Source organism: Ambystoma mexicanum, chromosome 3p (genome assembly GCF_040938575.1).
Source record: "Ambystoma mexicanum isolate Mex_15411 chromosome 3p, UKY_AmexF1_1, whole genome shotgun sequence".
Lineage (NCBI taxonomy): Eukaryota > Metazoa > Chordata > Amphibia > Caudata > Ambystomatidae > Ambystoma > Ambystoma mexicanum.
The window spans coordinates 1,113,598,217-1,113,613,133 of record NC_090925.1 but is presented as its reverse complement, the minus strand read 5'-3'; the positions used below and the strand labels follow the sequence as shown (position 1 = coordinate 1,113,613,133).

Here is a 14,917-nt window from a genome sequence, read left to right as displayed (position 1 = left end):
GAACCTTGTTCTTAAGTTTCTTATGTGTGCTCCGTTTGAGCCTTTGCATTCTTGCCCTTTGAGACTGTTGACTCTTAAAACTGTGTTTTTGGTTGCAGTTACTTCCGCTCGCAGAGCGAGTGAGTTACAGGCACTTTCAGTTAAGCCACCCTTCACTGTGTTTCATAAGGACAGTGTTGTCCTTTGAGTTAGTCCTTCCTTTCTTCCGAAGGTGGTTTCAGAATTTCATTTGAGCCAGAAGGTGGTTCTTCCGGCATTCTATCCTCCTCCACATCCTGGTAAGGAAGAGGAGAGGCTCCATAGGCTTGATCCTAGGAGAGCGTTGAGCTTTTATATTTCGTGCATGTCCCAGGTCAGAGTGGACAATCAACTTTTCATTTGTTACACTGGGAAGCGTTTGGGACAAGCTGTGACGAAACAGACTGTCTCGTTGGATTATTTTAGCTATCTCCGAGTGTTACCGCTTGGCGGGTAAGGACCCTCCGGCTGGCTTGCGGGCCCATTCTACCAGGGGTGTGGCTGCGTCTACTGCCCTGCAGAGGGGTGTTTCTATTCGTCACATCTGTGATGCAGCCACCTGGGCTTCGGTACATACTTTTGTACGTCACTACTCCCTCGATTCCATCCGAGGGCAGGATCTGGCCTTTGGCAAGGCAGTCCTTTATTCCGCTATTTGATTGGGCATGCTCAATTTGTGTTCTAAATTCTTTTCCCACCTCCTTGCTTGGTACTGCTTTGGGAGTCTGTCATAGATATGTAATACGTCGGAGGACCCAATCCCCTCGAAGAACAAGTTACTCTCTTACCTGGTAACGTTCTTTTGATGAGATGATCCGACGATGTATTCCATATCGCTCCCTCCCTACCTTCCCCACTGCAGAATTTCTTATGCGATTGCAGCTTGCGTTCCACAAGGCCTTGTGTGTCTGACTGGCAGAAAACTGATGTCACACGTTCTGGGGAAAAAACTACAACTGAGGCTACGGGCGTCGTGCGTCCTACTTATCACATCGGGTGACGTCGGCCATCGGAGGAGGTCCTCTGGGATGGCGCATCGACGTCATCGATGCAGAACGCAGAAACCGAACATTTTGCGAAGCAGCACAGCTGTGGACATTACCTGTCATAGATATGGAATACGTCGTCGGACCATCCCATTGAAAGAACGTTACCAGGTAAGAGAGTAAGAGTAACTTGTTCAAAATGACTTAAGTTCAATTTTAAACTGAGCTCAAGTCATTTTAGTGCTCTATGATTTTGGGTCAAACTGTCCACAGTTAATAGAAAGGACTCCATCTTCAGATTTTTACCACGCGTTTTGATGTTGGGAGTCATCAGTTTCACTGTCTAGTATATGCGATTTACTATAAGTTCATAGAAATATAACTTTACAAAGCTTTCAACGTCAGATCAAGCTACAAACTGAAGACTAGATAGCATCTGTCAATCTTTCCAGCTAGTCAGCGGTTTTCCTGCCTCAGGTAGCCCCATCTTCTACCCTTGACATTTGAGCATACTGAAATGTCTGAGGCCAAGAGAAAGTCTTTTTAATGCCTGCACACGATGTGGCCTACAGAAGATCTTTGTGGAAGACTGCACGAGAAGTGTCTATATTGCCTACATCCACACATCGAATAAGACCCTGCGGGAGCATCATCGATGACTGGTAGCATGGTTTGAAGATGCCGGTGGAGCCCCTGACTCTGCTTCTGTAGTTTCCTCACCTTCATTTTCACGCGCTTAGAAATCACTGGCTGGTATTAAGCGTGTTCTAAATTAACAATCAAATAAATAAAATAAAGATACAACTCCAACATTAGCGACGGCAGTGTCATTGATGTAGTCATCGATGTCAATGACAAACATACCGTCCACAACCTCAACTACGGCACCTGCTCCACCGGCTGCAACGCCATCTACAGTCACAAAATCCTTGTTGTCAGCTAAGTCATTGTCGACGACTACAAAAACCACTCCTACAACACATCTCAATTTCTGGGTAACTGGTATAAAACCACACATGCGTTGAGCACCAGTTTCACAGATGAATGCACCCAGCAGGTCAGGTCACAGAACTAGATTTGCCATTAAAAGAAGTTGGCCGTGTGGTCATATACATTTTCAAAAGTGTTCACTCATCAATGTGATGCATCTTCCCCAACAAAAGAAAATCTAGTTGACACTGAGGTTTAGATACACTAACCTAAACTTTACTATTAATACCAGCAAACTCACATTGAGGGTCATAGTATCTCAGTACTGATAGTCTTACAGACTTCAGTACTAATTAGGTTTACAGACTGATCGGACCCGAGCAAAGAAAACAAGGGAAGTAAAGTAGAAGACTTTATTTACCTCCAAAAAGTCAAGTTAGGAGTCGGGAAAAAAAAAAAGTAAGGTTAAGGAAAGCAGCAAAAAGAAAATCTTTCCTCATTGGTGAGGTGTATCTTGAGTCTCTAGGCCCAGCCGACTCAGGACCCAAGTTTTGGCATATCTGTCCCACCCCGGGGCGACTAAAGCAAAACAAAAGGAGTGATGGCTGAAAGGTTTTGGAAGGAATTAATCTTAGATTGTGGCATTGCTCGGGACAACCCTCCAGACCATCGTTTTCCAGCCTACCAAGGCAGTGCAGTAAATAGAAAGGCCCATATGCAAACCAGACGCTAGTCTCTTGCTTGCTGCTACCTAGAGAACCAAGCTGCACCTCATTATTGAAGCCCAACAAGGCTGAAATGTTTATGGGTTGCTTGTTTCTGTGCTGAGGTGATGCGTTTAGCAGTTTAGCCGGACTAAGACTTGTTTGCATATGGCTGGTCCCCTTCTGCAATATGTGCAAGCAGACTAATAAACAGTGGCGTGGAAGGTTGCCCTGAGCAATACCAGTAGTTTAGATTAATTCATAACCTTCACCTTCCACCCATTTTATTTTTTTGTTATATTTTGGAGCTGGCCACTCACTTGGAAGTTTTATTGCTATTGTTAAAACCAATAAAATAGATACTGTAAAAACGATGCCAATGCTGGAAAGCAACTCTTACAGGTAGGTAACTCTTCCCTTATGTCTCACATGATGCATATTTTTTTGTTTGAAAAGAATAGTATTATGACACACTCATTGAAAGGTGCACGTACCCATTTATATACTTTCTATAACGGCTGATGTTTAGAAACAGAATGTTAGTGTTGAATAATACTTTTGACGTTTTATCTTGTCTATAATCTCCTTTTCCATACATTCATATTTCTTTTATGAGCAGAGAAGCTAATTGCATTGCGTACTGAGTACCTAGAAGCAGATGAGAACACTAAAAGATTTCTGGAGAAACGTTATGGCAAGAGGGTGATCCAGAAAGCTGTTGAAGAAATGGAAAGTAAAGATTGGCTAGAAAAAAACTCCAAGGCCTGCCCGCGCTGTGGCACACACATCCAGGTGAGATATGAGAAGATAATAGAGAGACCCTCAGGATTTGTGGTGTTTGTTTTTTAAATAATAGTGTTCCATTGTGTGTGGAATGCTGAATGTGTTTGTAGGCTGAGCCTTTGGATTCTGCCTTCTTTTTTCATTTGTTCATTATTGTGCACTGTTTTTCCCTTGTTCGGCACACCTCATATATTTGAAGAAAATTGGAGTTTAGTTTCCTTCATGAGCGGTGGGTATTGAGGTAATAAAAAATATTACTAGAAACGTGCATTCATCAACAAATGTACCCTCCCATCTCCATTTACCTGAATGACAAAAAAGATGATTCTTTCAACTCATTCAATCTATGGTTCACAAAAAAAGGACAACTGTCACATAATCAAGAGTATCCGCAATGCATTGAATTGTCAGTTAACCTGATTTTGCAGTGATATTGAGATGAATACATTTCCACATTATTACTCTTTATCTGACATGAATGAGAGGAAGCTGGGTTGTTTATGGCTATAATGAAGCTGCCCAACCGTAAGACAACTAGCTTCACAAATAAGTACCTTTCACAGGATCTTTATTAATCCTTACACCATAAATTGAATAGCTAACAAAATACGTAAGTGGGAGAACAGAGGATATACCCGAGTGAATTCGATTATTTTCCAAAAACACAACTCCTTCTTGAAATGGACAAACATAGATATGCCATAACAATGGATCCGTACACTGAGGTGGGGCCAAACAAAGAAGCTTGACTTTGGAGTAGGATGCTATGGAAAATTCTCATGAAGGTGTGAATAGACCTTGACATAGCTGCTCCGATAATGGCTTCTGTACACACATTGCTCAAGAGATCAGTTGTAATCTTGCATTGTGGTTTCAGTCTGTAAAGGAACCTTCCTTTCTACTGTTAATAGTAGATGGCATACAAAGAAATACATCAATATTGTTTTGAGGTTGGGAGTTGTGTTAATGAGGCCACTGTTCACAAAGCGATTGTTCTTCATTCTAATTTCTGTTGTCCCAATTAGCCATTAACATTTTGAATGTGAAGATACTGATTATTCTGATTATCAGAAGAGAAAGGCTTGGACAGGAAGGGAAGAAGCAAGAAAATCTAGTACCAACATGGGAAGAAAAAAAAGGCAATGTTCCAAGGGCCACCATATCGATACGAAATAGTGTACTGCTCATACAAATGTCACTTAACTAATATGCAGTCTGTTACATCCTGTACGCCTATGTTTTTTCCACTTTCCTCCGAATTTGTGGCATGCCATTCCAAAGTGGGCATGACCAGAGTACTCTGTGCAGCAGTACAGGAAAAAAAACTAAGGCAGCAGGTTCAGGTATGCCCAGGCGAAAGCCCTTCTCTCATGCTCCTCTGCCCACAACTACTAGCCCCTTTCTACACATTAATGGGTAAACAGCAGTTGCCAGAGGCATGTTTTTTTTTTTTTAAATTCATCTGCATACCATTTTGTTGTGCCAGGTGCCGACTGCTAAGCAGTTCTTTTTTGCGGTCAGTCTGCCTCCAGGCCTCCCGGCCTTGGGATCACAGCTGCTGCCACTCTTGTGGCAGGTCCTTTTCCAAAGGGGGCCCTCTTCACCTTTGCCTAGAGTGTCTGGGACCTGTTCATTGTCATCTTTCTTCCAAGCTTTATTACTGAAGACATATACTTGGTCAATCCTAAGTACCCCGCAAGTGGTACACTATCAGTTCTACAAAGTGGTTATGTCAGATATCATTGGCTGGGTTTTCATCTCGTAATACGCCAAAGGGCTTGTACCCTGAGGAGCCTGGCCATATTTCTGGAGAATCGTTTGACATGTCATTCTAAATTCTATAGCCACATACAATGCAGTTCTATTATATTTATTTATGTATGTTCAGAGTACAGTCTGCCAAAGGGCCACACATCCCAAAGTGCTTCCAAGCCATAACAATGACCGTAAGGAGCTATACAATTATCAAGTAACTTAACATAACATTGTGTTATGACCAACCACTTTATGGAAATTTGTTGCAGAGGAATGGTACCGGCTTGTTGGGGGAATTTGCGCACCTCTCTCCAACATCACACATTCTGACCCAGAAAATGGCAACCAAGCATCATTCCCAGGAGGAGTAGAAGTTCCTTTTATTTAATTTATATATTGTGCATTTCTAAGGCAAGTAAATTGTGTTTCAAAGTGCCCACTGGGCAACAGTGGGGTGATTGGGAGGGGGGCAATATGGGAATGAAAATCAAATAAACCAATGAAAGCTAGAGGCGTACCTACTAGGCCTTGTGAGCATTCAGAACATGCAAGTGCAGAGTCAAGAGAAGGGATGAGGGAGTGGGGGGGGGTAAGTGCTAGGGGTACCAGGAGGGAAGTGCTAGGGAGTGATCCCTCTAAGTGCCAGGGTGAGTGGTTAGCTGCCAATAAATAAGTGCAGGCCTGTGGTGGCTGATTCAACATGTGGAGGTTGCAAGCAGGACAAACAAGCAGGGGCACACGGAAGACACAGCTATAAACAGCCCCTGCATCCAAACTTTATGACGACATACATATGAATGGCAGACCAACAATGGTCTGCTTGAAAATCTCCACTTATCCAGTACTGAGGTGAGACCCTTCCATGTATGATGTCCTTGGAATCGCGTCATAACAGCCTAACTAATATGGGCATATTTAATATGCAGATGATGATCGCAATCCAGACCGAAGACAGTCCTGAAGAAAGTGTCATAAACTTAGAAGTACAGCGAAACCGGTTGACCGAATGCGGTTAGACGGTGGACAGATTTCCACTGCAGTCCCGCCCTTCAGCATCAGGGAGACCCTCTAATATATGGATGTGCCCTCTTTCGGTTTTTAACTGCTCTATTGAGGGGGCTCTTTTTTTCTCCCTTTTTACCATGGCATACTCGGCCACAGTATAGGCCAATAAAGCAATCATTGGCAGAATATCTGGGGGGGGTTCCTGCCCTGTTTTTAGTTGATCATATTTCTAAATATTGGTTACACAACTAACACCAGCCCTTCGCAGGGCCACCCCTGTTATAATGTTGCACACTATTAGAGATAGTAAAAGACTACCTAAAGACTAGATAATAAACATCTACAGTCTAAACAAAAAGAATGTTTCTTTGAATTTTACTATAAATAATCTGTAGCTACTTCTGCACCTCCTTATTCTATCCACTGTTAGATAAGCGGCCCACCAGCGCTGCCTAGGGAAAGTGACTTGGAGAGGCAGGGACAAATAGAAACTTCTCTGCCCTCTGTGTATTCCTCCTGCTTGACAACATCTAACCACTATGCATTAAAATTGAGGAACTGGGTTCCAAGATGGCCGCTATGCACTAAGGAGCATGCAGGAGGAGCTTCGTGCCTATACCCGAAGCAAAGGGCATGAACATACAGCATTAAAATCAGTTTTCCTCATCAGAAACGGCAGCATATGAGAATAAACAGAACGTTTCCCTCCGGGAGCGTGAATTCGATAGTAGGCACTAAAAATGTAGAGAAAAGCAGAGTGCGATGGCGGGGCTATGCCCAAGAACCTGTGGGACGAGCGCTTGGCTTGCCGATAGAAGGAAGCAGCATTACGGGGGTGAACCATAAACGCAGATTATTGAAATGAACGAAAGCAGAGCTGCAGAAACGGGCAATAAGGACATTCGGCTCTCCCGTGGAAGAAGACTTCAAGTGTACACGGCAGCCAAGGGTGCACGCGATTAGTAAGAAGAGCCTCGGTACAACGTGGGAGAGACCATGTGGAAGCTGTCGGCTGGAGACTTTTGAAGAACGGTAGGGACTGGGAGAGAAAGTGTTTTACGATGGAACGTTTAAAAACCCACGCACATTTGCAATTCTCCCACACCGCATATGCCGGACATTATCCCCGCTATAACACTGAATAACTGCCAGCGCGCAGGAGGGGAAACCAGGGCATTATACGTTAATGGTGCACTGGTGTCTTAAATATGTAATCCGACGGCCGGGCAGTGAACGTATTTGCTGGTGGGTGGTGTCGTCGTGAAGGACAGCAAATCAAGGATGCGAAAGGCACTCGGAGCTTGCAAACGCACGATAACGCGCCCAGGCATAATACAGTCTGGGGAATATGGTGCATAAAGATCAGCTGACGCGTGTCGATCCTTATTAATACTCTGCAGTGCTACGGAGAAACAGACACGGAGAAAGGTAGTGGGGCTGCACCAGGAGCTAACATCAGATAATTTGCAGGTGGAATCTCAAATAGAATGGGCATCTAAAGATTCCACGTTTGACCTGCTACAACACTACCCACTGCAAATGGTGAAAATTGAGTCACAAAGCGTGCTATATGAAGACATGGGCTCTCGTTAGAACAATAAAGCACAAGGGTCGAACTGGGTTCACAACCAATCAAACCCCCACATAAAGAGCCCAATACTACACTCTATGATCAAGCTGTTACCGCCAAATGAGAAAATCAGGGATTGTTAATATAGCATAAATAACCCCTAAATCTACCTGATCACTTTGGAGGAGAGTTTAGACGGGTAGCAGAAATGAATGCACAAAATTATGAGCATGGGTGGCCACGTGATCCATAAAAGCTAACAAAGCCATAGTGTGTACCAGATAAAACAGGGGGTCTCACCCGGGCACAAAAATACACGTCACTAAGGAGAGCTTGTTACAGGACATTTGGGCCCAAACTTCTCGGACTCATCAGCATAGCCCTTCGATTTGCCCCAACGCCACCCCAACAGAAACAGCAACTTATAAAGAGGACTTCACGAAATGTTTTCAGGACTTCCAGAGCGCGTTCACAGCATCTTTCCAGGCGCAATTCACCACTTTTACAACGGAAATCAAACAAATAATTACAGACTTGAAGAAAAATTTGACCAAATTGGGAGAGCGCACAGATGCTAATGGAAGAGTGATACAGGGTCTAACCACAGACAACCAACAGTCGGAAGAATTGCTTGAACAGATGGCCAGAGAGACCCAGAATCTTGCGATTCAATGTGAGGACTTAGAGAATAGGTCTCGCTAGGCAAATATTCGGTCAGGAATCTCCCTGAATCAGTCACTGACTCCGATCTGGAAGAGGCAAGAACCACAATCTTTAAAGAGCTACTTGGGGCAAAAGACAATGAAGAAACTATATTCGATCGTGTTCATAGGGTGGGCCTGAAAAGAGGGGAGCCTGGTTTATGCCCAAGAGATGTGTTGGCAGCAAGTGCATCATACCCCCAAAAAGAACAAATTCTTGAGGCAGCCAGACAAACAGAACCAATCACGTACAATGACGCAACAATAGAACTATATCAAGATCTTTCCTCGATCACTCTACAAAAATGCAGGGAAATGCAACCCATGGTGAGAGTGCTACAACAAAAGAAAATAAGATATAGATGGACTTTTCCATTTGGGGTCACTTTCTCACTTGATGCGGGGCAACATAGGATCACCTCTCTCGCAGAAGGACTGGAGCTGCTGAAAATCAATGAAGATGAAGGAGAAAATGCAGAGCAACAACCAACGCAAAGGGAAGGCCGGACTCCACAGGGAATATGGGGAAGATTCACCAGAGGAATTGGCATCATGCGAGGAAGGGGGTCGGAAGGGTTTCCCGGTGGAACCGTAGCTTGCAGGGCCCAATATTGGAGGAGAAAAAGTGAATGAAAAGAAATAATGGTGAGGGGAGCTTTTTTTAATCGGATGTTAACACTAACAGATAAAAATATGGTGAAGTTATTAGTTTGGGTACGGTACGCCCCACTGGGAATCTAGAGTGGAGGAGAAGAGGGTTTTAGGATACCCTGAGGGTATCCCTAGAGGAAATGGGGAGCCGCGAGGTAGAAGGGTGGAGGTCAGTACACTAGGTACTATGGGTCACACCAGAGGGGGTGCAGGGGGAAGGATGGGGAATTGTAGACAAGTTGCTGGAATTAAGGTGAATGGGGGGGCATGCACAGGGTGAGGGGGGGACAACTTCAGAATGAAGCCGCAAAGCTTGATCATTCCGAGTTTGTGGGGCATAGTCCCAAAGATTAACAGTTTTGAAAAAGAACAACATTCAAGTGTATATCATGTAATATTCAGGGGCTGAATACCCCGGTTAAACGTCAAAAATTGGAAGGGTTCTTATATTGGCATCACCCTGAAATTTTAATTCTGCAGGAAACCCACATTAGACAGCAAGACAAGTCTGCTTTAAATTTCAACACTACCCCATAATTGTTCAAGCCAATACGCCAGGGAAAGTGGTGGGGTTCTAACTGCGTTTAAGCAGGGATTACAATTGACAATAATTAATACAAAATTGGATGGTGAAGGTACATCCCTATTTGTGGCCCTCCACATGGACTCGATCAATATGATCCTAGTATAAATATACGCCCCAAACACAGGTCAGTATAGCTTTTTGAAAAAGACATTAATGAACTAGAAACATTTATGATAGAACTGTTAATTTTTGGGGATTTTAATTTGGCGTGGACATCTAGGACATCACTCCTAGAGGCAGAAATCCTTCAGGTGGCCTACCTAGCCCCCTGAATCCAATTTCGTTGCTTACTTGCTGTGAAAAGCATAATCTGTGAATTTGACAACTTTTACAGCATCTGCCTTCCTTTGTTCCGCCCACGGGTCACTGGTCCCCAGTGCTTCCATCTGACCTTTGAGACTCATTCCCCAGATAGGGTTGGACTACTAAAGTTTAACCTACAGAAAGGTATTTCACTTATCAGTATTGCTATTTAGTAAATGTTGGTTGATAAAAGATTTTCTAACCTAAAGCTACTTTTGATACCCGTTTCTCATCTAAGGGTCTATTGGTGAATTTAGTATTGCTACAGCAGATGTTGTTCTGTACATGTGTGTGGAACTTTCATTACTTACCTGAATTATATTTTGAGTTTAACATTGCTGTAGTGTATATAATAAATAACTCTATTTATTTTATAACTACAGTGTGTGTTTCCTTGACTAAGTGTACTCAACTACAGCCCTCCTCCTTCCTATACTAAGCCAGGCTGCTCGACCATAGCTACCAAACCTTTTGGTTAGTTCAGGCCAGACCTAAGAGTTGAAGCCCTGTACATTTTACCACACGTGCACTTTAATACAACTACTTAACAATGGAGTTTGTTACTTTTAATCAACATATCACGGCTAACTGCATCAAGCCGTGAAGTGTGTGTACTACAGAAAGCCTTATACAAAAAAATACTAAGGATTGAAAATCTCCTACATGCACTAACCAGCGTGATGTCAGTCAAAATAGCACTTGTAAATAATAATGAAGCTAATAAAGACTTGCATTTGATTATCATCAATAAGATCAATAGTGTTGTGGCTGTACAGGGCACTGCAATTAGCAATAATAATCATAAGCTGGTAGCAGTAACAGGGGTGGCAGGTAGACTTGGTATTGTTCCTTCTCCCGAAGATGGCGCTGGTTACCATATCCACACACTTGCATCTGCACATGATATGGACATTAAGGAAACATTACCAAGACCTTTTAGGGCTAAACCAAAACCAAATACAAGAAAAACTAGAAGTAACATAAGGAGGCACTTGGAAAAAAGGTGCATTGGCTACACATAAGCAGATGGAAGTAATAGAAACTGATGAATGTTTTATATTATGTGAAAATTAAAGAAAATGAAAATGCAAGCAACGTCCACAGTTAAGCCTAAAAAGCTCAAAAAGAATAAAACCAAGTTAGAACAATGGCTTGGTAAACCTGTAACAGATATGAACATTACAAATACGCAATCGCTGTCACAGAGTGACGATGAGCGGAGTCAGAGGTAACATATCAGGTGATATACAACAGCCGAGGGACCACTGGTCGCTTGCAAACTACACTGTAAGCAGGCAAAATGAAGTCACATTAAGGAAAAGAAAGTGTCCGGAGGGGGGAAGCGCTACGGTGTGTGTTAAAATACAAGAGATTTTCAGTTTAAAAGATGGCACTACACTTACATGTGTATTATCAGTATAAGAGTGGTGCAAACGCATGATATAGATTGGGTGCAGCTAGTTTATACTTAAGTGTTTAATAGTCAATTGTAATCAATATATAGATCAAAGTTCATCATGTCTTACGTGACAGAATTTGTATGCATGGGCTTTGATTTGAATTATCCTCCTAATATTAATACCAACAAAATGCCAGTGTGTTATAGAATGGGGCACATGTAATGTACAGGGTAGAAAAGTAGCAAATGTTTATGACCACTCGTATTCCAGGTGAGAATTTTTAACGCATTGGTCTGTGTGCTAGGGATCATGTTTTTACATATGTGACCACTACGGTGTTCCAAGGCAAGACCCAAGCATGGACACAGTACTGAAAGGCACGGTAACTGATTTAGTCTTGGACGCATATATATTTTCCTATGGTAGGGAGATCGGAATTTCTTGATATAAAGTTGTGCTAAAGTAACATGGAGGAGCCTGAAGATCAATATCTGCTCCAGCAAGACATATCTCTGCAGAGAAATCCAGAGAAAGCGCTAGAGAGGAGAATAAGAGGACACTCGATTTCCCCCCAGATCCATTGGTAAAGACATGATTTGAACCGCTAACTTTGCTCCCCAAGGAAAGTAGTAGCACAAACAAGGATCAAGAAGAGACAAGAGACCTTGGGCTGCATCCGTTAAACCCTGTGTGAAAAGGGCTGATGGTCGACTTGACACGATCAGATATCAGATGGGAAGACCTATCCCAAGGAAAACCTTGGGGAAAAGACCCAACAGGGTTCTGAGAGTCTGCCGTCAGAAGAATAATCTGAGACCATGAAGGTACCATTACCTACAGAGAGAGACAACCCCAGGATGTACACAAGGTGGAGATCAAACCACTTTAGCTACAGCTGGAAGATCTTTCCAAGGAGGAAAAAGGCCCTGCCTGAAGGAAAGGGCACAATTTAGGGCTGTAGTGCTACATCAATTGCCCAAAGAAGACTACTTTGACCTCCCATACAGTAGCGAGAGCAAAACTGAGGAAATGTTGTGCCTAGTCTTTGTGGTAAGGGGGCCCATTGAAATTCTGTGACCTCTCCCCAGATACCAGGAGCTGGATCTTACTCATTCATCGAAACCTGCACCATAATGGAAGAGGAAGATAAAGGCTTCCAAGGGATGCTCCCACCATCGCTATCTGTATACCTGAGATGATGCACCATAAAGAACCTTCCATGTGCCGGTTGAGATTCAGGAGGAGATGGTCTGGGCCTTATTATACTCGGGCAGCACAAGCAATGCCAATCGTCCAGAATGCCTATCTTCGCACAGTCCCAGGCCAGAGAACAACATGGCTACCTGTTGCATCCACAAGGATTGGATGACCTAGAGCACAGCAAGCGTTCCAAACCTGGTGGGGGGACACAGTAACTGGTGCACCAAGTCCTGCTGATCCCTAATCTCCTAGAGGATCAGGTGTCGGGGAGCAGATTTTCTAGGATTCAGGGATTTAATCGAGTCTATGCCACAAAGAATAAAGCCTTAAGACACCAAGAAAACCAATTGACAGATGCTCCGCCCCTGAGGCCTGGGGACATATCTTCTACCTCCTTGTTGAACTCAAAAGATTAGCCTGGAGCAAATAGGTTTTAGAGACGGTCCCGGAAAACCTTTGGGGAAAAGGGAAGGGGTGCTTTGAAGTGTGTGTGTGTCTGTGTGTCAGGTTGAGGTTCAAGACCCTGCCGGATGTGTGGGGACGGAGACCCTTCTCGACCTGGGTAGGTATACACCTCTACCAGAGCTGTTTTACCCCAGTGGTGGATATAGGGAGTGGTATTGGGGGCTGGGGGTAAGAACCAGTCCCTGCCACCCTGGAGTGTGCATTGTATATGACTGCTGGTACCGCAGCCCCTCTTTTGCCCCGAGTTATCTTTTCCTTTTTAAAACGGCAACTCCCAGAATACACCTCAGAGAAACTAAGAAAACCTGTACTGGTACAAGGGCAATATAATCGAGACCAGGCATAGTATGGACAGGCTTTTCCTGCCAAAAAGGGATGAGACACCAGACACTGAACCACCAGCCCTGGACGGACTCCGGCAGAATGGCGCAGCAACAGAAATATAACTGAGCGAGTACGGACTGCAAGTGAGCAGGTGAGACACAGTAATCCTCCCAAAACCCAGTTTGTAATAAAACACACCAGAACCTGAAGCATACCACAAGGAAAATGAGTGGCCTGAGCACATAGCTGCCATCCCACAAAAGCCGACTGAAAAAGCCTTCCAGAGAAAGTCCAAAACTTCAGAGGGATAGATTAGCCAGAGATTGGCCAAGGGGAGCATGTCACCAGGGAGACCAATGGGAGCTGGGAGGATTGTTTGAAGAGTATAAACTGGGCTATAAAAGCCCAGCCAGCATAGAGGTGATTGGAAGGTGTTCAATGAGGTCAAGTGGATCAGTGGTTGACCAATAGACTAGAAGCAGGGTTGAGTGCTGCACCCTCAATGGTGGTTTAAACCTTTGTAGATTATTTACAAACCACAGACTTCCCAATCTAACTTCCATGTCAGTGGGCCAGTGCGTTTGGGGGTTAATTGGGCCAGCCCGATTGGCTGCCTACCAAAAGCTACCAAAAGCTATGCTCACTGTGATGGAAGAAGAGCTAATCGGGTGTCTGAATCCCTTTTAGTCAACATCGATAGTGTTAGGGCTAGTCTTGGAATTCCCTGAGGAGAGTCTAGATAGCCTTTGCCTTAAGGTGTTCCTAACCAGCTAGATTAGAAATTAGACAACAAAGTTCAATGTTCTGTATATACTAACTCGTGGAATAGGGATGCCTAGATTAGGATGGTAAACGCTATTTCTAGACAAGGGAGCCGGATGGCCATAATGCCCTAGCACTTTGCTGAAACCTTTAATAAAATCCCTTGCACCATCTCTGAGAGTTGGAGTGTTCTTTGAGCCATCTGGTACAGAGGGTAGTTGGGGGGGATCTAGTAGCGCTTTGAAATGTGATGGGCTAAACAGGTGTGCTTTTCATCACAGACAGTTACCCACCTTGAAGCCCACTGTCACAAAGCTGAGCAGAATGAACAACGCACACACCAATGATTGGAATTGGATATATATCATTGTTTTATTCAAAATAACCATCGGTTATGTTCCATTACTGTACATTACCCTTAGCATCTTGTTTCAGAACACAAATATTTGATTCCTTCTCTGTGACTTTCAAAAATTAAACTGATTAACTCTGCGCACCACGACTCCTTTTTCCACTGTCTGCTCGCTGTTCTGGGACATCCTGTTTCCTAAGGGAAGCCCTTGCCCCTGCTGTGGTTTTCTGTTGCCCTGGCTTTTCTCCCCTACAACCGCCTTCCTTTCCCCTCACATATCTCTGGCTTCTAATGTGACTAATTCTCCTCTCTACCTCCTTTTCTGGGCTAACACACTCTTGTTTCCTGGGGGATAATCTCTGCTTCTTCCGTAGTTCTTCCACCCCCAGTTATTTATTCTCCTTATCCTTCTTGTTTAGCTC

General features: G+C 43.8%; 1 protein-coding gene across 6 annotated transcripts in view; it reads left to right on the top strand.

Annotated features, from left to right (window-relative positions):
* RNF14 (ring finger protein 14) overlaps positions 1 to 14,917 on the top strand; it is a 561,830-nt gene that overhangs the window by 427,106 nt on the left and 119,807 nt on the right. For all 6 annotated transcript variants that reach the window (XM_069652473.1, XM_069652478.1, XM_069652472.1 and 3 more), the window contains one exon: positions 3,258 to 3,430. In XM_069652473.1, the coding sequence (XP_069508574.1) occupies positions 3,258 to 3,430 (173 nt within the window). The remainder of the gene's footprint in view (positions 1 to 3,257; positions 3,431 to 14,917) is intronic.